Source organism: Capricornis sumatraensis, chromosome 8 (genome assembly GCF_032405125.1).
Source record: "Capricornis sumatraensis isolate serow.1 chromosome 8, serow.2, whole genome shotgun sequence".
Taxonomy (NCBI): Eukaryota; Metazoa; Chordata; class Mammalia; order Artiodactyla; family Bovidae; genus Capricornis; species Capricornis sumatraensis.
The window spans coordinates 70,726,004-70,748,347 of record NC_091076.1 but is presented as its reverse complement, the minus strand read 5'-3'; the positions used below and the strand labels follow the sequence as shown (position 1 = coordinate 70,748,347).

Genomic DNA, 22,344 nt, shown 5'->3' with positions numbered 1-22,344 from the left:
TGTATTTTTATTATTGGGTTGTAAGAGTTCTTTATGTGTTCTAGATACAAGTCCTTTGTCAGATATATGACTTGCAAGTGTTTTCTCCCATTCTATGGGTTGTCTTTTCACTCCCCCTATCTTCTTATTTTTTAATTTTTACTCTTACCTAGTAAAAGATGGTTGATTTAAGCACACTTTAATGTCTTTGCCTATGTTGTCTATGTTGAGACAGTAAGTAAAGGATTTTTCTTCATGAACTCAGGATGATGTGTCTCAGTAGAGGGAACTTTATAATGATTTGGTATGTTGCTATTTTAGCTTTTCTGGGTGACCACTCTTATCAAAAAAGTAAAGCTAGAAGTTACCATGGAGGATGTATAAAAAAAATCTGCCACCTGTCTCCCACCAGCCACAATAGAAAGTTTCTATGTACAGGCACTTCTCATACATGGAGGGCCCTGCTTTAAGGAGGAAGGTTTTAATCACCTCAGTTTGATAGGTAACAGCCTTGGGGTGGACATAACTATAGACGAATTAGTGAGCTTTTTGATCCCAGTTAACAAGAACAAAAAGTTGGTTCGAACCTTGCAGTGAACTCCACACCCGTTTATATGTATCTTTATATCTAAGCCAGATAGCAGTAAACAGGGGGACAGCATGCAGAGACTGTTTGCTTGAAGGTTTTATGTAGGTTATAAAAGAAACCAGGAGGGGTGTGTTTTTTTTGTACCCTAGAAATGCAGGTGTCCTGCTTCTTAACAGAAACGGGTATATTTTTTCTTCTACAAGTTGCTAGCACAAGAGTACATAGATGAAGTTGATTGTTGTTTGTTTTGGGTTCTGGGTAAGAGTTTTAAAATCCATCTCTGAGCTTTTGTGTCCCACCCCCAATGCATAAACAGCAATTCCTTGGGTGTGTAGCTAGGCAGGCCAACCTGGTAGAAAATTTTGGTTGAGGTTATGATGGCATTTACTGTGATAATGCAGCACAGGCTCCTGGAAATGCATTCTAGTTTTAAAGTGCCAGAGTTTTAAGTAATTAGAGCAGGGGGAGGGGGAGTTTGTCTTCCCCCCTCCACTGCTCTTCCTTTGACTTAAAGCCCCTAGGAAGTACAGCATGGGCCAGCTGCATTGCCATTCAGTGAGTGACACTTCTGAGAGCACCTCTGCATAATGCTAGCCTCCCAAGGGACAGGACAGGAGTACAGCTGTCCCTCTGCCAGTTTCCTGCAAGAGGAGGACATTGTATTCAGTGCAAGTCCTAGACCAAATTTTAGAAAGGCACTTTGGTGTTGCGGATTTGTCACTGTGCCCAGGCCGCATGCACAGGTCGCTAGCTGACTGCCTTTCCCATGACTCGAGAACAGTTAAGAAGAATAAGAGGGTGACTCCTTTTTCTGCCTGCCATTTCCAGATATCAAATTCCTCATCCTTTAAGCCTTAATTTTTTTTTCCTAAATCTAGTCTCAACAAATAAGAATAAAGATGAAATCTTTTTTTTTTTTTGTCTTTTTTGTTCTTTTTTCTAAAGATGAAGTTTTGTATGGGAGGCAAAAGACACTGAGGGATGTATTGGACACTGATAAAAGGAGAAATCGTTGATTTGACCCATCAGTGAAAGGGGGCTTGGCCGTTACACACAGCTCTTGTTGAATTCACAATAAGCAAATTCCAGGTATACCTTGCAGATGGATGATATTTTCTAAGTAATGAAAAACTTGACTCATTCGTTCAAAGAACTACACTCCTTTCCCTTTTGCAATCCTATACTCAGTGCTCACTAAACTAGTTAAAAACCGGAGACTGACCCATCTCCTCTGCTCACTGTTGCATAATACTTAGTGGTGTCACAAATGAAAGAGGTGCAAAGATAAACACTGGTTGGGTAACAGAAATGATGTCTGGGTTCTTCGAAGCAGATAGTACCTTTGTTAACACAAACACGGTGACCGTTCCTTTCTCCCTAATTACGTTTGCTTTCCTATGTATTAGTAGCTTGGGTGTTTAATCTTTGCCCTTCTCCTATTTTCTGACAAATTATCCAGGGTATCTCCCAGGAAATGTTTCCCGGTCTTGAAAGGACAAAAGCCTTAGTTACGGGGTATAGAGTGTTAATGCCTGAACCTAACGTTGGTCTTTCTCACTGCTTTGGGCTTGTATAAGGCTATTTTTGAAATAAACTCAAGTGAGCAGGAGAGGGGCCTTCCCAGGTGGCTCAGTGGTAAAGGATCCACCTGCCAGTGCAGGAGATGCAAGAGATGGAGGTTTGAGCCTGGGGTGGGGAAGATCGGCTAGAGAAGAAAATGGCAACCCACTCCAGTATTCTCTCCTGGGAAGTCCCATGCACAGAGGAGCCTGGAGGGCTGCAGTCCATGGGGTCGCAAAGAGCTGGACACGTCTGAATACAGCGCAGCACAAAACAGGAGAGGATTCTGTGGGATTTGAATTTATCCATAGGCCAAAGACATCACTGTACCTCCAGGCCAGGCAGGAATGGGGGTACCTCAGAATTGCTAGCAAGGTTAAATTCGAGGCAGCGCCAATACATTTTACAGGCTTTTATCCAGCTGTGATCCTCAGAAGGATGCTGGGTATTTGTTCCCCTGTCTGCATTTGTGCAAAGAACAGAGCAGAAAAGCTAATGAACTGCATGGAACTTTGAGTGAGTTTAGAAAAGTCCCTGCATTACAAATTTGGGCAGTGTGGAGCTGCTCCTGTTCTTTCTACCAGCCATGGGCTCCTGCGATGAGCTGGGAGCTTTTTAATTCCCATGTTCACTAACTGTCAGAGTTCTCCTGATTCCTGGTTTTAACGAAGCTCTGAAAACACTAGGGAGAAACTCCACGGTGAACTTTCTCCATGAACAATCATCAGTTATTGGTCAAAATACATTGTGAATATTTTACTACGTGAATCTCATTAAATGTGTCTAAACCTGTAATATTTCATAGTCCTCTACCTGGGTTGGCCATATTTAACTTTCCTTGACCTTGCTTACCATTTTTATGAAAGACCATCTTAAATGTAGGGAGAATTCTGTCACTAATTTTGACCTTTATTGATGCTGATATTGACATTGTTTTGCTTTATTATCTGTGTTTTGCTTTATCCCTCCTTGGTAGTCCCCTCAGTTTTGCCTGGCAGAGATGACAGTCATCTAACTCAAGGTAATTCTGACACCTGACTCCATGATATCAGACATCTTTGACTTTGGGCTGCAGTTTGTGGCATTGAAGTAACAAAAATGGCTGCTGGTTATTTAAGTCACAGGAAAGAACTCCTGTCCAGGGCCTGTATGCTTGCTGCATGCAAGCTTTCCACAAGTCTTAGCATTTGTGTCCACACTTTCAGGCCTTCAGGGTGATTGTTCTTTGGTTGGGGACCATCTGAGAGAACAGTGGGCAGAAAGGAAGAATCATGGCGCCGTCTCTGACAAGTGTGTTTAGCTCCGAAATAGGTCACCAGGGGTATAACTGGAAGGCTTCAGAAGCCCAAGTCAGCACTTAGCTGTGGCATCAAACCACGACAGCACAGTCTGACAGCATGCCCAGGAGATTACTTCAGCCAGGCAGGGTGGGGAGCTTTGAGGTTTCTGAGTGAAACTGGGGGAGGGGCGAGCGGCAGAGTCAAAGAAGAGGGGAATAAGTCCCGTGCTGTTTCGGCCCAAATGGTAGCTTTATGCCTCCTCCTTCCCTTTTTTTTTTTTTTTTTTTTTTTTTTGAAGAAGACCCTGTCAGAGGAGAGTAAATGAAGCAGAAATCCTTCCTGGGGAAGAGCAGCTGGGCCATGGGTAGAAACCTGCTCTCCACATTTAGCTGGATTTCAAATAGTTGGTCTCCCTACATCTAAGATGTTACACTGTTTTCAGTTTTCCCAACCTTTATAGAATTTTAGGCCCGGTATCTGTAAGATGTGAACTGTTGCAGATTCCCTGAGCTGTGTTCACAAGAAGAATGTGGTCTGGCTATTTCCTTACTCTTGGTCATCCACTGAAATTTGACCACAAAACAGTACCCAGTTTTCCATACCTCGGAGACTTTTATGGAATACACAGTTAAATTGTTTTACTTTCCCATAGAATGTTCCCTGAGACTATTAAAAAGTGACTGTTGAGGCCAGAATATCGACTTTTTTCTAAAACAAGTGGACTCCAGCATCCATCATTAGGTGAATGAATGAAGCCCATTTTTAAATGTTTGCAGCCAGCTCATTTTCCATTGTAGAGAAGCCAGGATTGCAAGAACAGCCACACCAGTGATCAGGTCTTGTGGCACCGGGGCTCGGCTTGTAGAGAATTTAGCAGAGGCAAACACCTGGTATAACTGTCGGTGGTCTGCCCCACCTCCTCCTTGCCCTGCACTACTTGTAATCCTCTTCTCCAGGTGTCCTTCACTGGGAGGATGGCCAGTGAAGCTCTACATAGAAGGCAATAAAATTGGGGGGCACAGTCAGCTAGTTTGAAAGGATTATATGCCTGTGGAAGTGACGCAACTAGCTAAGTTTCTCAATGGGGCGTTTGTAATGGTCTGGCACTGCATTGGCCTCCTTGTTAACACAGCCACTGAGGCTCTGCATGAAAAAACCAGCAGTGCGTGTACTTTTTATGTACTTTGTGGCATTAGCTGTATTTGAGTCAGTAGCTGGGATAAAGGAGAGGAAGAAATTAAGGTTCAGGGACCCCATGAACTTTCTCTCCACTTCATCTCTTCAGTATCTTTCAGTGTGGCCATCTTTCCTGCCTTTGAAAGGTAGGCCATCTGCGAAGGGAAAAGCTAATGCCCACACAAGTGTCCAGGGGAAGCTTACTATTTCTTCTGACATTTAAATTTCATTAAGTTTTGTTCCTTCAAAACACAGACTAGTAAATTGAGGAATGATTAATACAGCTTTTAATTTAAACAGATGTTTTTAAATTAAACTTGAACCGTCACCTCTTAGGTTTTCCAGGACAGAGACTGATTTCAGTTTATAAAAGGCTTGTTTTCTATGCGGGTAGATGCCTTTGTAGATCAAGATGGCTGCTGGGAGGCTGAGACACGGCTATGGTCCTGTCAGCGATCCCGCTTTGACTAGTGCCGACACATCTCCTGAGCTGGCCAAGAGCAGCAGGGCCGGTCAGAGAGAAGAGGCCTGTTCTGAGCATGTATTGTCTTCAGCAGTCGGTCTTGCACAATGCCGTTAAATATAAATGCAGGATTTTTATCTGGTAGTGGACCTCACGTGGATGGATGAGACCCGTGAACTGTGAAATTAAAAATCAGAACCGCTCAGTGCTATTGTTTGCTGGCTGAACACCCCCCCCCACCACCCCAAAAAGGGGAGGGGACATACAGATGATGGGGAAGGGGGCTGCAGGCGGTGAAATCTTTCTTAGTCTAATATTTTATTTCAACTGAAATGACCATTTGTGGGGCTGGAGAGCTTCTGATTCTTAGAGAATGATGGGTTCTGACAGGAGGGACCCTAACCAGTTCATTTGACTGACCTCTTTTAGAAGAGAACCGAGTGGAAGGCTGTTGGTGTATTGTGTACAGAAAGGCTGTTTGAACAGTGTTCCTATGTGTATTACATAGAATATTTTGTCAGTCCAAGGAGAGAAAATGGAGTGTGTTCTTTAAGTATTTCTTCGTCCACCTGCTTCCTTTTGTCTTAAGACATACACCAAAGCTTTTAATTTGGTTAGGTGATATTTTCATGTCTCTCCGACTGCCTTTGGTTCAAGTTTTAAAATGTCAGTGTCACTTAGCTGGATGGACATTTGCAAGCCATACATCAGAAACAACATATTAAAAAAAAAAAGTCCAGAGCCCTATACCATTTTTAAATGCATGTTGTGATGCAAAAAAGAGATCTCTGAAATAAAAGGCAGTGTTTCTGCTTCCCTGTCTCCCTTCACCTCTCCCCTCCTCCCTTTGTTCTCTCGATCCCCTCCCCCTCTCCCTTCCAGTTCTATATTGAAAAACTGCTTGTGCTGGATGGATAATTAGCACAGAGCTATGGAGCAACAGGTCCCGCTGGTAGCGACTAAATCTGAAGTAAATGTTAATGTTGGGCAGGTTCACATGTATTAATAGGCGAGGGAGATGAGTGAGGTTAGACTGGGATCAACCGCACTGGTATATGACTTGAAATAGATCCTCTTAATTAGAGAGCCAAGAACCATGACAACTACCAACGTCTTCCACCTGCAGTGGTGAGCTGCAGCCTCATTAGTGAATGAGAGAGACATTCTAAATTAAAACCGGGCTTCTTCCATCCTTTAGCTGTAAGTTGGGATCATCTGGCTCTGGGCTTGGAATCTTTGACCCAGCGCAGGCATAACAGTTAGCTGAGGGGTGTATGTCTGTGGTTTTCTCAATAGACCAATCTAGACACCCTCTTCAGCAACAGAGGCACATCATTTGATTTGTTTGTGGGAGTTCAGATGCTAGAGTCCCGCAGCAGAGGTTTAGGAGTTTTCGCTTGAAGTAATTAATGTCTTTGAGAAGCTTTTCTTTTTTTTTTTAATTTTTGGCTGTGTTGGGTCTTCGTTGTTGCCCATGGGCTTCCTCTAGTTGCAGTGCACAGGCTTCTCACTGTGGTAGCTTTTCTTGTTGCAGAGCCCGGGCTCCAGGCACGTGGGATTCAGCAGTTGTAGCACACAGGCTTAGTTTTCCCGGACCAGGGATCAAACTGGTGCCCCCTGCATTGCATGGCGGATTCTTAACCACTAGACTGCCAGGGAAGCCCCTTTGACCAGCTTTTTAATTGGTTTGTGTGCAGATGTTACTGTTAACAGTTTATAGGCCCTCTCAGGCCTCACAGAGAGCTACTCTGTGAGATGCATATCCTTCAGTTGTACAATCTCTGAAGATTTAAAGCTCCATTGTTGTGAAGTATTTTATAGCTTACAGTGTCTTCAAGATCAGGTAGTGGTTAAAATAAATAGCAAGTTGAGGAGCAGTGAACAGTCGCTCTCTGGCCAGTAATTGCAGTAATTGCTTTTTAACAAATGATCTGGAAGGAAACATCCATAGCCGTGAAGATGGAAAGATATTCTGTAAGAGCGCCATGCCCCCAGGACACCCTTCTGTCCTGGGGAGAAGGGGCCTGTCTTCTAGCCCTGCTGGCCATATTCTTTGAAGCCAGAAAATAGAATAAAGATCCTTGGCCTGTGGTCTAAAGAGCTACCAGTTTTCCAAGACAAGCCAGCTCATGTACAGAACACTTTTCCAGGGCTCACCTTTCTTCCCAGGACTTAGTTCTCAGAAGGAACCTAAAAGTGGTTGGTGGACCACTGTATGTTTGGTGGACTTCAGTCTCTGTTTGCAGGGAAACGTCTCCACTCCCAGAACCTTCCTTTATCAGGTATGTCATCGCAATACCGAAATACACCTTCTTCTTCTAAAACTATAGTCTCAGGACTTCCCAGGCAGTCCAGTGGTTAAGACTCTGTGCTCCCATTTCAAGGGGCATGAGTTCGATCCCTGGTCAGGAAACTAAGATCCCACATGATCCCCGCCATGGCCGAAAAGTAAAATTAAAAAAATAAATAAGACTAGTCTCCTCATGAACACCTCAAGATCCTTAACTTCGTCACCTCTAGAAGCTCACTGGCTTAATTACCATTTGCTGGATAGCAGTTGTTGAGGTGTAGAAAGAATCAGGGAGGGGCCACTGTCACCTGCAGGTACAAAAGACCAAACTGCTGAGGCTCTGGGTTGTCTGGGATCCATGAATAGTTGAGTCTTACATAGGTCTGTATGCCAAGAAGCAGTTTGTAGTTGATTGTTTGTGGTCTCGATACCATCTGTCCTTTTCACGTTGCCTCTCAACTGTGATCCTTGAGAGCGAGGACCGTTTCTGAAGTCTTGCCACTTAGTACATTGCTTAGCATAAGCGGGGGGCGGGTAGTGAGAGAGTTCAGTCATGTCCAACTCTTTGCAACCCCATGAACTGTATGTAGCCCACCAGGCTCCTCTGTCCTTGGAATTTCCCAGGCAAGAATACTGGAGTGGGTTACCATTTCCTCCTCCAGGGGATCTTCCCCACCCAGGGATGGAACGTGTGTCTCCTGTGTCTCCTGCATTGGCAGGTGGATTCTTTATCACTGCACTGCCTGGGGAGCATAACATGGTGTCCAGTAAATACTTGAGTAGGTGAATGACTGGTCTTCTCTCCCTAGAGGCTGAGTTTCTTGACGGGGTAGGTCATAACTGGTTTGCTTTGTGTCCTTCCTCCAGCATGGTACCTCCAGTGCGGCATTGGTTAGGAAGCAGTGGGAACTCAATAAATGAAGACTAATGGAGAGGGAAATGTTTGACCTTGTGGTTGAGGAAATTACCATGATTTCCCCAAAAATAAGAGAACTCGCAAAGGTTCTTTAAAAACAGATTGGGCCCAAGATTTGGAAGAACCAGGAAGCTGATTTTGGTTCTCATTCTGCTGCTTTCTGACTCTATAGCCTTAGATAAATCAGTTTGGAGATACCTGTATGATGGGAGTAAGAATTTTCAGTTTGATGGTGAAGATCAAATGAGAGCATCTGTGAAAACACTTTGTGAACCGTAATACAGCAGATGTAAAATGAGATTCTCACTCTGCTGTTTCTAAGCATAGTGATTAGGAAGCACATTGATGTCTTTACAAGCGGCACTGGCTCACGGTAGTGTTTTTATGGTTTTTACTGCTGAGCAGCAGAAACTTTGATAATTTCAGCATTACCTGACTTTAACTTTTAATCATTTCCTTCTGTAGAGGATGGCCTTCAGTGCCCTGTCTTCATTGATATACAGGATTGAGAGGAAGCTGGGATGGAACCATGTTCTTCTTGACAGGCGTATTATGATTTAAAGACTCTGGCATGCATATAATTGTTTCGAAGTTGCATGCTTAACTTGTGAAAACACTGTTCTAATGAGGGAAGGAGCTTTAAGATGGGTGGATGAGGCAGGGGAGTCCTAGGATGTGTGTGTGAGCGACCCCGAGGCTGCAGAATCTCCTCCCTGGAATCCTCTCTGTTGGCACTGTTTCTGATATAGAACAAAACTAGTCTGCTTGCAAAACAGCATCTTCAGCACTAGTTTCTAAGCCCATTACCTTACCTCAGTGGCAGCCTCTTTCCTTGAGCCATTTCATGAATCTTTGTCTAGATGTCTGAGTTGAAAAACCGCATTCTAAGGACTTCCCTGGCTGTCCAGTGGTTAAGATTCCACAGAGGGCGCTTATTCAGCCCCTGGTCAGGGAGCTAAAGATCCTACATGACATGTGGCACGGCCAAAAAAAAAGCTTTTTATAAAAACTGCCTTCCAAATAGCTTGAAAGGAATTGCTCAAAGCAAAGAGGAAAGAATCATCATCATGAGAAAGCTTGGTGGGTGATTCCTGTTTTCCAGCCACAACTGTGATGGTCATTTTCGAGAAACATAGACCTTCCTTCCCTATTCATCCTATTCAGATATTACTGCCTTCTCTCAAGAGACCATATTTTCAAATTTATTTCAAGATGCATGTTCTGTCTCTAAGAAAGCAGCAAAGCCTCACTTTTTTAAATGTCTGTATTCATCCTGGAGACAATGCTCTGACTTTCCTGCACGACTCCCTAAACTCGCAGCCCTCATCCCACACTTCAGGGCAGACAAGAGGAGCCCATGGCCATAATCTAGGATTCTGAGAAATGTTCTTAAGCATGATATCTCTAAAAGTGATCCTTTAGAAGCCAACCAGGAACTACTTTTGAGAGCTGCTTAGTATGGATTTTAAGCATTTTACCCGTGTGTTAAGAAAGGTAAATCAAATTGTTTAAAGAGGATTTAAGTAGGATGTTTCTGTATGAAGTTTAGGCTTGCAGGTATGGACTTTGATTCTGATATCTTTTTATTGTTTTGTGACAGAAAACATAAGTAATTTCATGTGTGATTTAACTACCAAAATAAGTATCTACCCAACCACATTGCCTCATCTCATCTCCTGACTTTGGCCAGAGGGCAGTTACATTCCCTCTTAGAAGCCCATTCATTTTGTGTTCCCCAGTTCTTTAAAGCTTTATTGTGTACCTGCTGAGTGCCAGACATTATGCAGAGTATGGCAATACAAAGGTAACTGAGGCCGAGAGCGGGATTCGGGTCCTTGAGAGTTCAGTATATAGTGTGGCCCAGAAGGGCCATAAAGGATCGTGGGCTGTCAGGAGACTTCCTGGAGATGATGCCTGACTTGAGCTCCAGAAGATAAGGAGTTCAGATGAAGGATTGGAGGGAGGCTCAGCTTTTGTGGTTGTGGGTAGCAGCTCTGGCATGAGCAGAGAGAGACACAGGGTTGAGAAACAGTGTGGGCTGTGTAGGGAGCCACCAGACTAATGGAGCTGGGGAAGGGGCAGGTTCCTGGCCTGCAGTACTGAGGAGCTTGAACTTTATCCTTTTGGTTGGAGGGCGATATGGAAGGGCTTTTACTTAGGAGACTGGCATGATCAGAATTGTGGCAGAATTATTTTGCCAGCAGGGTTAGACATAGATTGAGGAAGGCAGGAAGAGCATCCAGGGGGGCATTCACATCTTGGTAAAAAAATCTAAGCCACTGCCACCTTGCCTCACCCTTGCCTGCTTTACATGTTTGGTGTAGGTTATCTTGATACAAATCACAAAGCCAGTAGGCAGATGAAAAGAAATGATGAAAAACAGAATCAGAAATGACAGCCCTTTCAGGGTTAATTTTAATATGACAGCTGCTGAAGCATAGCAGAGTCTGTAGGCCTTTGCAAATTACACACATGCATTTCATTAGTTTGGATATGGCCTGTGAGGAAATACGTTGGAGAGAACTAGGGGAGACTTTACAGGCGACATTCACGTGTGATCCTCTAGGGCTCGAAGGCCTGTCTCAGTAGGCCAGTGTGCCTCCTTTTTTCTGCTTCCTGGTAAGGATCCTCCTGAGATTCCACCAGGGAAACTGAATAGGAAGCAATGAGCTGTGAGGGCTCGGTGGACATCCTGACATGTATGCTTAGGGCTCCAGGGATGTGTTGACAAAGCAGGAGCTAGGAAAATTTGTCAAGCTAAATGCTTTTTAGGTAAAAGGGTAAAGCAGCCTAGCATTAAGGCCTGGGACTTAAGGAAGAGTCCTTATATATCCATAGCCTATATATATATATAAAATAATTTGTTTTTGGCATTTTTCATATATTATGAAAAAAAAAAAGTCCTCCACACCATTCTAAGTTGGTGAATCCCAGGAGCCAAATGTAGGAATTTCTTAAGCAAAAATGTAACCTTATTCTGTATAGCAGTGGTTTTCAAACTTGGGTGTTGAGCAGAATCACCCGGAGAGCTTGTTAAACACACATTGCTGAGGCTGTCTCAGAATTTCTAATTCAGTAGACCTGGAGTAAGGGCTCAGAATTTGTGTTTCTTTTTAATTTTTTAATTGAATTATAGTTAATTTACAGTGTCGTGTTTCAAGTGTATGCAAAGTGATTCAGTTATACATACATACACACACACAGGTTCTTTTTCGTTGTAGGTTATTGCAAGATACTGAGTATAGTTCCCGTCACTATATAGTAGGTCCTTGCTGTTTACCTACTTTATATTTAGCAGTGTATGTATGTTAATCACAAAATCTTAATTTATCTTCCCCCCACCCTACCCTCCTCCACTGCTGTCCCCTTTGGTAACCATAAATTTGCTATGCAAGTATTTTTTCTAAGTAAGTTATTTGTGTCATTTTTTAGATTCCACACATAAGTGATAAATGACGATTTGTCATTCTCTGACTTCACTGAGCTGCAAGCGGTGTTTATTTTTTATGGCTGAGTAATATTCCATTGTTTATGTATACCATATCTTCCTTACACATTCATCTGTTGATGAACATTTAGGTTGCTTCTATATCTTGGTTATGGTAGATAGCACTGGTGTGAACATTGGGGAGCATGTATCTTTTTGGACAGAAGCTTTATTTTTAGTAAGTTCCCAGATGGTGCTGATGCTGCTTGTCTGGAGACCACACTTTGGGAACCACTGCTGTAGAGACATGATAGATGTAACCCTCCTAAGAATTTAATAAAGTTTCCTATGATTCTTATAAACCTTAATGGAAATCAGTGATCTGGAGAATCAGTAAGACCAGCCCTCCACAGCTATATTTTGATTCAGTATTGACTTTGACTACTGTTGATGCAGCCTCTCTGTTGTAAAGATAGAGGGAAGGAGATCCAGTCCTTGTCTTGATTCCTCTGATAAAAGAAGTAAGAGCATTGTCACACAAGGGAAAGCATAAGAAGGATGTCTTAGTAGTTTGGGAAGAGTGCGTGGAGGAGTTGTGTGCTCAGTTACCTATCACTGGTAGCAAACTACCCCAACACTCAGTGGCTTAAAGCAGAACCTAGTTATTCTCTCTCACAACTTTGCATGTTGACTAGGCTCAGCAGGGTGGTTTTTCTGTTCATCTGTTATCTGGGACTGTGGTTATTTGGAGGCTCAGCTGAGTTGGCATGATCCAGGATGACTCAGGGATGTAGCAATAGTCGGTGCTGGCTGTTGACTTGGAGCTGATGGGAGTTTCTGAAGTCTCCTCTGTGTGACCTCTCAGCATGAGAGCAAGGCTCTGAGATGGAATAGTCCAAGTGTGTAAAAATGGAATCTATAGGGCTCTTCAGACCCAGTCATGGAAGTTCCTACATTGTCACCTCTGCTGCATTCTGTTGGTCAGAACAAGTCACAAGAGAGAATGCCTCAGTGATCCAGTGGTTAGGACTCCACACTTTTACTGTTGAGGGCATGGGTTCAATCCCTGCCCTAGCTGGGGAACTGGGATCCTGCAAGCTGCGAGGTGTGGTCAGAAAAAGACAAGGCAATTCCAGAGGAAGGAGATGGACTGCTTCAGGGTGGAAGGGTAGCAGAGAATTTGTAGCCATCTTTCATCTACTATAGGCTGATTGAGGCAGGCCCTGCCGGGTGAACAGGGTTTTGATAGGCATAGCTTTCAGGGGGAAGAATTTTAGAGGAAGAAATAGCAAGTCTTCAGTTTAACTAGGGGGAAAAGTTCCCAGAAAGGGCCTGGGAAGATGGAAGGGGACCCTGTGACAGACAGCTTTGAACAGCAGGTGGAAGATTGTGGACTTCCACTGGCTGACTTTGAAAAGGCAGTGGAGAACCTCTCTCCCCGTGATTTTATTAGCATGGTGCAGAGTTTGGAAATGACTCTTCAATACTCCAGACCAATTCATTATATCTTTCCCTGTCAGTCCAGTGTTCATAGCTCTGGGTTTGGCATCTCTTTCTAAGATGTGGGAAGGGATGCTCACTCCTTAGGTTACTCTAAATGGGGCCAAGTAAGCATTTTGAAGGATAAGAGATGTATAACTGCACAATGCAAGTTGAGCACCATGCGGCATTGCGCCATGGCGTTGGTGGGTGAGCTGCTTAGCCGTGCGCTTGTCTTTCCGCAGCAACCCTCCACTGAGCGAAGAGATGTTGCCCCCTGGGGAGTGGATGTGCCACCGGTGCACCGTTCGCCGAAAGGTAAGAATGCTGCTGTCTGAAGGCTTCGCTCCAAATGCCAGATCCAGACCGATGATAACGGAGGCCACAACGGCCTGGCCCTGAAGGCGTTTTCGTCCCTTCTTATCTCTTCCAGCCCCGAATCACCCTCACACGCCCTATGATGACTGTTCATAATCCAGTAGGGCCTAAAATCCAAACATGGGCTGCTGAAATGGGCTGAAGAGGTGTGTTAATTTACTGAGACATGTTCATTCACTAGTGACAGGGGTAGTCTGATCTTCTTGTAGACCTCTTGATAACTGGCCTGAACATAGTGGCAGCTGTATCCATGGCGAAAGGGGCTGAAGAAGGCTACCCCTGCAGCTTGATAGAAAAAGGATTCCCTCACCTCGAGGCAAATAAGGCACTGGTCCCCAGAGGCTTGGCCAGCTGTTGGGGGGTGGAGAGCACTTTGACCCACTTGGAGCCCAGGTTGTCTAACCTCTCTTCAGCTCCCCTTCCCTCAGCTTTGATAATTCAGTACTGGCTTTGAGAACATAATTTTCTATGTTGAGACCTTCTGTGAGGTTCAAAAGCCAAACGCTCCCTTATCAAAAAAGGAAGTAAGTGTGCTTCCACCCAGATAGTGAGACCCAATCCTCAAATTACAGACTGTGGATTAGAATTTGTATGTGAATTGTAAACCATCCGCTGCCCTACCCCCGCACTAATCACACACCAAGCAACTGTCCTTTGTTGTGACATCACATCTTTTCCTGGCCCCTCAACATGATGTCACAATGAATGATGACTTCCTTTGTTGCAGAAACAGGATGAGATGATTCAGAGATTGTGGTTTATGTGTGTAACAGTTTTTAGCCTTTAAGAAGAAAGTTAACAATTAGGCGGACACTTTTTCAATGTGTGCATAGAGTTCCTATTAAAAAGTAAACCAAGGCCAAGTCAACCGCCCTACCAGAGCAGTGGTTTGATTTCTCTTGATGTCCACAAAGCAGGTGTCCTCCAGCTTGTCCTGCTCCCAGGATCTCTGCCTGTGTGTCCCCAACTAGATTAGAGTGGGGCTAGTTAGAAACATCTGTCAGCCAAGAGGCCGTTCAGAAACTTGCCACTCAAAGAAACTGAACTGGACAGGGTTGGGAGCTACTGTGGCAGAAGAGACGAAGCCAGGAAAAGGGGGTGAAGAAGAGGAGCTAACATTGTTTTGGCGCTCATCATAGCTGGCTGTTCTACATGTGTTTCATTTAATCCATACAGCCCACTATGAGTGCTGGTGCTATTATCTCCATTTTTAAAAGGAAGAAACTGAGGTTCACAATTGTAGAACTTACCCAAGTACTCAAAAGAATTGACTGAACCAGGTTTTGAACCCCAAACTTTCTGACTCCAAGCTCTATTACTTCTTCAACAATTTAAACAGAACTACTTGCGGGGGATTATACTGTAGTATGCCTTTTTCTGTATAGTGTGCTTTTCCCACCATGCCACTCCCTGCTCTCAAGTGGACCTCTGTGTCTACCCATGCCATATCTGCCTTTTGCACCACCACCACCTCCCAGCCTTCTGGCCTCCCTTAGGTACAGTGAAGGGGGTTGAAATGGCCTTCTGTGGACCTCACCAACCTCTCATGTTCAGGTCTCACTCCTAGTGGAGGCTAGATGTTCCCCCCATCTCAGAGCCATCCCTTTCATGTATCCGAAGCTCTTTGTCACAACCAAATCCCTGAGAGGAGGAGGAGAAAGGTTTTACTAGTCTCACTTCACACATAGAGGAATTCCTGCCCTCCAGCCAGAATCACCTAAGGTCATAGGGAATCAGTGGGAGAACTGGGACAAGATCCCAGGTCTCCTGGCTGGACCCCAGTGCTAAACCTTCACTCTGCTTGGACCCTTGGAGGAAAATGTATTGTCAGTCATTCAGTCCTGCTCTGTGCACTTAGTCTTTTCCCTGTCCCCACCTTTCCATTCAAAAAGTGTCACTTTCAGAGTTCTAGTTAAACTGGAGACATGAAAGCCACCATTCTTGGACACCATGATTGCTGGGTCACTCTGCTCCGCACACCACCCTTCCACCTTGTTGTGTTTGCCTTGCAAGCCAGCACCCAACATCCCTGGATGGGGAGTTCGGCTTGCCCATTTTACTTTTTACCTCTGCTTCTACAGACTTTTCTTTATTTTGAGAAAAGTTCTTAACAACCCTTCAGGACACTCCCAAGGCAAACAGCAGTGTTCTCTGTCCTTGATTCCCTGAGTTGTTCTCAGTGTTCTCACTTAGTCTGAGTTTATTCTCATTGCTTTAACTTTTTAATCCCTTTACCCCCACCTTGTATGGAGACACTGTGTATCATATGATGTGTGGTTTGTTTCTGACTTTGGTGCTTTCTGATTGCCTGCCCCCGTGGTTTTGCCAGCTGTAGTTTAGTTCAGCCATAGTTTGGTCAACTTTCACAGACCAGTGTTCCAAGTCCACAGGTGGGAGAGTCTGTAATATTAAGAGGCCTTCACGGTTTTGGTGAGTGGTCTAGCAGGACTCATAGCATCCATCGCTTTCTGTTTTGTGATACTCTATGTGATGGACCCGCCTGTTCACTTGCACAGAAACGAGAGCAGAAGAAGGAGCTGGGCCATGTCAATGGACTGGTGGACAAATCTGGCAAACGGACTACATCCCCCAGCAGTGACACTGACTTGTTGGACAGATCAGCTAGCAAAACTGAACTCAAGGCCATTGCCCATGCCCGGATCCTGGAAAGGAGAGCCAGCCGACCTGGCACGCCCACATCCAACGCCAGCACGGAGACCCCCACCTCTGAGCAGAATGACGTCGACGAGGACATCATTGATGTGGATGAAGAGCCAGTGGCCGCAGAGCCGGACTACGTGCAGCCCCAGCTGAGGCGGCCCTTTGAGCTGCTGATCGCTGCCGCCATGGAGCGGAACCCCACCCAGTTCCAGCTGCCCAATGAGCTGACGTGCACCACTGCACTGCCAGGTCAGCCAGACCGCCTTATCCCCCCAGCCCGCTTCCATAGGGGCTGCCATCCACCCGGGAGGCTGTGCAGCCTGGGGGGCCGCTGTCTGGGCAGCCACTGTCTCAAGTTCCTGTTTTGGTTTGTGGAAGGATCTTAGAAGGCTCACATGCTTACTCAATTTTCTAATTTCCACCCTTCCCAGTATCACTTTAAACAGAGCGGGGGGCGGGCGGTGTGGAATACATACACATAGTTCAAAACTCAAAAAATGTAAGAATTTCAATAAAACATTTCCCACCTGTCCCTGTCTGCCGTTGCCCAGTTTCCACCTTCCTTCATAGATAACCACTGTTTGGTTCTTATGTATCTCTTAGAAGCCAATACAGATGTTTATCATTTTCCCCTTAAATAGCATACTTACATATATCTTTCCATATTAATGTTGACATTCCTCAGTTTTCTTAATGGTTGCATAATAACACAGTATATAAACTAATTTCCTGTTAATGGACATCCTGGTTGTTCCTAACCTTTTGTTAGGAACAACAAATGGTATTTCAACAAATAATTTTGTAAATATATCACTGTATACAAGCGAGTGTATGGAGGATAAATTACTAATATTAGAATTGCTGGGTCAAAACTATGCAACTATGCACTTATAGTCTTGATGGATATTATAAATTGTCCTCCATTCCCTTTTTAAAAAAAATTTGTAATTAAGTCATGGCTTCTCCTTGATATCAAAAAACATTCTTCCATAGAAAGTGAAATCGGCAGGCATAGGAAGCCTGCTGGTCAGTAGGATGCATACAGAATTGTAGCTTTTCTGCTTTCTGTTAAAATGAAGTAAAATTACAGTCTTTTCCTCAGGCACCTCCGCAGAATTTGTTGACCATTTGACCTGGGTCTTTGTGTTTCTTAACTTGCCAGGATCTAACCTAGGCTGCTGACCACTTAATGTTTGCAAAACACTGAGGATGTATTTCTGTCACAGAACAAGGAACTCGTGATCATGGTTCTGACTTACGTCTCCCTTCTCCTGCTTTTTCTTTTTCTCACTGGAAACCAGCCCGGGAGAGGGAGGGCCCTCAGAAAGAGATCTGTGTCCAGGCCATGGCACATGATTGTACTGACATCCGTTCCTCTGACTTACTCTTGTTTCCATACCCCAGACTAGGAGCTCTGCCTCCAGAGAACGTTTAGCACCACCAGTTTCTCTTCCAGGTTCCAGCAAGAGGAGAAGAAAGGAGGAAACCACAGGGAAAAACGTTAAGAAAACACAGCACGAGTTAGATCACAATGGTCTTGTTCCCTTACCGGTCAAAGTCTGCTTCACGTGTAGCAGGTATTTTTCTTCCCTAGCAGAGGGCTCGTCCTCATATTCAGCAAGTGTTTTTTCTCTCTTTTATCACCTCTTCCAAACCATGTATGTTAAATAGAGGTAACCCGTAATCTGGTGGTATGAGTACAAAGAGACTGAGTGACTAATTGACCAGAGCCTGGAGTGTTCCAGAAAAGAAATCCTTGAACAGTCATGGTGCAGAAGTACCATAAACCATGTTGATAGAGGCTTAAGCGAGAGGAGTTGGACTTAAAATGAAGCATGGGATATTTAGACTAGCTAGCAGGAAGAACTCTGGCCAGCCAAGACACACATCCCTGAGAGAAAGGCTAATAATTTTTGAAGCGCTAAAGATGAATTTTAAAATAGTACAAGTATCCATCCTAGCTGGCATGCATCAGACTGGATGACTTCCAAAAGCCTCTAGGCTGCCCCAGTTGTAGCTTCGCCGGGACACTGGTTTCCTTCAAATAAGATCTCCGCAGTGACAGGAACCAGCTGCCTCAGTTACTGAAGCTGGACTTGCTGACTTGGGTGTGTGAGAAAGGCAGGGTAGCAAGAGAAAATAGCTCTCAATGAGAAATGTTCCACAGCAGCCAGACCCACACTGCAGCTCCGGTGCAACTTCAGGACTTCTGAAGTATCAGGACTGCTGGGGTATCATAGGTGCAAATCATAACTGGTATTTGCTTGCATGCCCTCCCTCAATCTGTGCTTACATGAGTACATAGCAAAAGCATTTTCACAGTACAGTGCTCTCTGGTTGTCAGTTTTGCTGAGTGCTTAATGTGGAAGAGAAATCCTTTCCTCTTGTAGTGTGAGACTCTGGAAAAGTTGCTAGTGATTTTTTTTTTTTTTAACTGAGGTAATTGGTTTCTGTTAAGGAGTAGAAAGATCAGAGCAGAGTTGGCGGTCTTCCCCAGTAGGTACTGAGCGTTGATCATTCCTGCTCCGACAGCCACTTTAGCTCTACTCCAAATGAGCATTCATGTCTCTGCATTCCTCTTAGAAGAGTGATGAGAAGCCCAGTGGTGGGTCCCAGCTTCATCCATCTTCCTAATGGTGAATGGAACTGAATTACTGGGGAGGAGAGTGTGGAAGAACACGACTAGGATTAAGGAAGGGAAGCCATCCCACAGGGCAGAGTTCATGTGAATTCTCTCGCCTTGCCATATTAATGGCCTACCTCTCTCTTGCAGGAGTTGTCGTGTGGCCCCTCTCATCCAGTGTGACTATTGCCCCCTCCTGTTTCACATGGACTGCCTCGAGCCCCCGCTCACTGCCATGCCCCTGGGCAGGTGGATGTGTCCGAATCACATCGAACATGTGGTGGTAAGCACAGCAGTGTCCGTTCGTCCTGTGTGGGCACAGCCAGGGTATGGACCCATTCAGTGGGAAGCATAGTACTGTCAGCCTTGTACCAGAATTCACTCCAGTTTCTGAGGTGCTGGTTCCTACAGACCATCCTACTCCTCATTACTGTCACCTGCCTGCCTTGGCCATGCGTTTTGCCTTTTCCCACAATGCCTTGTTTCAGTGGCACGGGCAGACTTAGGCCACTAGCACTTGATTGTTTGTGAATAATTTCCTCTGTAATGAGTTAAGCAATTGGTGTTACAGCCCTCTAAAGGGAGTATATTAGATCCAGCCTTATGCAAATCAGTGCTTTTCCATATTTTCTTTTTCTTAATTTATTTTTAATTGGAAGATAATTGCTTTACAATGTTGTGATGGTTTCTGCTGTACAACAACGTGAAACAGCCACAAGTCTCCCATATTTTCTTGCTGCCTGTTTTTAGAAGGAACAAACTAAGAAAGTTCTAAAATACTTACAGCACTGGCAGGTAACTGCCCAGTAACTTTGGAGAAGTGAAGAATTGACCCAGATAACTAACGGTATTCCAGACAGTCATTTATTGAGCACCTAACCTGTCCTACACACCACACGACGAGGCCCTTGCCCTTCTCTTCCTTTGTCAAAGCTGTGGAATGAATGAATGGTATGAGATGCTATAATCTTATCTCCCAGGAGACTTGGTTACATTTTCCAGACTGCTTCCCGGGGCCAGACTAGAACTGTAATTTCCTATCTCCACTAGAGGGTTAGGACATCTCCTAATCAGCACGGTCCCTCAGAAGGCTGAATGAGAGAGGGCCTCAGGCAGAGCAACTCTCTCATAAGATCAGCCTCTCCAGGTTCAAAGGGTAATTGCATAAGGCATCACCGTATCAAATGGTGATAACCGTGGAATGACTGCTGGCCTTCTGCACACCGGTGCTCTCCGCTCTGTGCTAAGAGGAACTTCAGTTATAGACTTGCTCATAAGGGAGAAAGGGCGTGCTTGGCCCTCTTCACTTCACTCATGCACCTCAGAAGGGTTATGCAGGAGGAAGCCTCTCTCCAAGGCTCAGTTGAGTGTCTCGTTTTCCCTCCTGCTGAACTAGAAGAAAAACAGTCATGAGCAGACTACCCAAATGTGAATCTGTAAGAGCAGCCTTTCAGCAGATGAAGAGTTATTAATTGGGTGATTGTTTATTAGCCGCATAGGGAGTTTTCCTAATTTACTAATTAGGAAGCTGCCACATAGATCTTTTCTTTTAATTAAAGTATGGGGGACCAGACATAGAAAAGGAAAAGAGGCATAGTTGTTCCATGCCTTCTGGAGGCTGCTGCACACACTTTTTTCCTTCCCTCCCTTTGGCCTCTTGAGAGCAGGCCAAGGCTTTCTGCCTGCTGTAGAACAGGCTCTGGTACCCAGGTGGGTTCACGAATGCTCCCTGGTGCCATGGAGGAGGAATAGGGCAGGATTCTGGTGTTGGTCTCACGTGTCAGCCAAGCTCCCACATGGAAAACAGTCCTGCTTCTGGTGGGAGAGAGACCCTTGCTAGGAAAGGAGTCTGGCGCTCTCTAGGGCCAAGGCCTGCATCTGCTCTGAAACCTGTGCGCTGGAAAGAGGACTGTCAGAGGCTGAGTTTGGAAGGGCCCTTCCTGGCAGATTCCCCATGTCTTGTCCCCTTTGGACCTCTCTAGGGAGTAGGAACTAGACTGGTCAGGGCCAAGGGAGCATCTCACCCACATCTCCTGGGCCTCTGACAGGAGTATTGACATACCAGCTCCTGACGAAAGGAGCCCATTGGGCCGAGGGCTCCTTTTTTTCTCTAACATAGAGATAGTTGGGAGGGTGATGCAGCTGAGCTTCACAGCAGGAATGTGTCTGCTCTGTCCCCAGCTGAACCAGAAGAACATGACGCTGAGCAACCGGTGCCAGGTGTTTGACCGTTTCCAGGACACCATTTCACAGCACGTCGTCAAAGTGGACTTCCTGAACCGAATCCACAAGAAGCACCCTCCCAACCGCCGCATGCTCCAGTCGGTCAAAAGAAGAAGCTTGAAGGTGAGCCGCAGCCCGGCACGGGCATGGTAGCGCTCTCTGCCGGCCTTCCTGGGTAGACAGGGTCGGGGTTCCTATTGCAGAGGGGGAGACTGAAGCTCAATGGCAAGTGACAAATGCAGCCGTCAATTTATGGTGGTCAGGAAACCCGCAGGGGGCCCTGGAGACTCAGCCAGGTTTCCAGTTCTCTTGAGGATCAGCACTCTTCAGCCCCTCCCACCAAGCTTTTGGTGTGCTCTGCTGTTACCATCCCCGCTCCTGGCACTCATTCTGTTTCTGTTAGGTGGCCCCTTTCTCAGAGCTGTCTGGTGAGGGGAAATGTTTAAGGGGGTGATTAAACAGAATCCCTTACAAAAAGTGAGGCACAATCCATTTTGGGGGGGCTGCTGTTAATATATCATCAATATTCAAAAAAATTGTGGCGTTGGAATAATCAACATTTGTATGTGTCTGACAACTGCTAACATATGTCCACAGAGATGGACAGGAGTATTTCCTTCTTTGGAAAGCATTTGGTAGTCCTGAGGCTGTCTCTCCTAAACTGATCAGTCTCATTCATTTAACTTAGAGAACATCACACTATATACCCGTGTATATATTTTTCTCTTTTGAAATAATCCTGCAGTCCCCTGTACCAAGGGAAACCAGCAGTTCTCAAATGTGGCCACTTGGTGGCAGCCACACTTAAAATTATCACTCACACCAATTCTGTCACTTCTATTGGGTGTCAGCACTAGCAAGATGTTGACTGTTGAAAATTGTGTAACAAACTCTTAACTGTAAATATTTATGCTTTGGTGGGAACACCAGTTTTCCAAAATTAAATAAAGGTATTTGCAGTCAGGGGTAGAATGTATTTGCCCATTGAAGATAGCATGCCTCAGACCTTACTTAGACATCCAAGAGTAAGTCTGGGCTGTGTGATTGACCATGTGGATCTGAAAGAAAGCCTGGCTGCTGAAGTGAACAGGCCAGGGGGCCTTGATAGAATCCTGATGCCCCTCCCCCTTTTGAAATGTGTCCCTATTCTTGAGGAGAATCCAAGGGTATGAGTCGCCTGAAAAGCATTTTGTTCTTAGTGTGAGAGGGAAATGAGGCCTGCAGCACCAGAGGACAGCAGCAGAGAACTGCTCCAGCTCTGTTCTGGAACTTGGCCTTCATCCTTGACATACAGTCGTGC

At 45.1% G+C, this 22,344-nt stretch overlaps 1 protein-coding gene across 1 annotated transcript in view; it reads left to right on the top strand.

Moving 5' to 3' along the window:
• PHF12 (PHD finger protein 12) overlaps positions 1-22,344 on the top strand; it is a 38,030-nt gene that overhangs the window by 6,354 nt on the left and 9,332 nt on the right. The window contains exons 3-7 of the mRNA XM_068976679.1: positions 13,405-13,477; positions 16,054-16,447; positions 17,655-17,775; positions 18,972-19,104; positions 21,003-21,167. Of these exons, the coding sequence (XP_068832780.1) occupies positions 13,405-13,477; positions 16,054-16,447; positions 17,655-17,775; positions 18,972-19,104; positions 21,003-21,167 (886 nt within the window). The remainder of the gene's footprint in view (positions 1-13,404; positions 13,478-16,053; positions 16,448-17,654; positions 17,776-18,971; positions 19,105-21,002; positions 21,168-22,344) is intronic.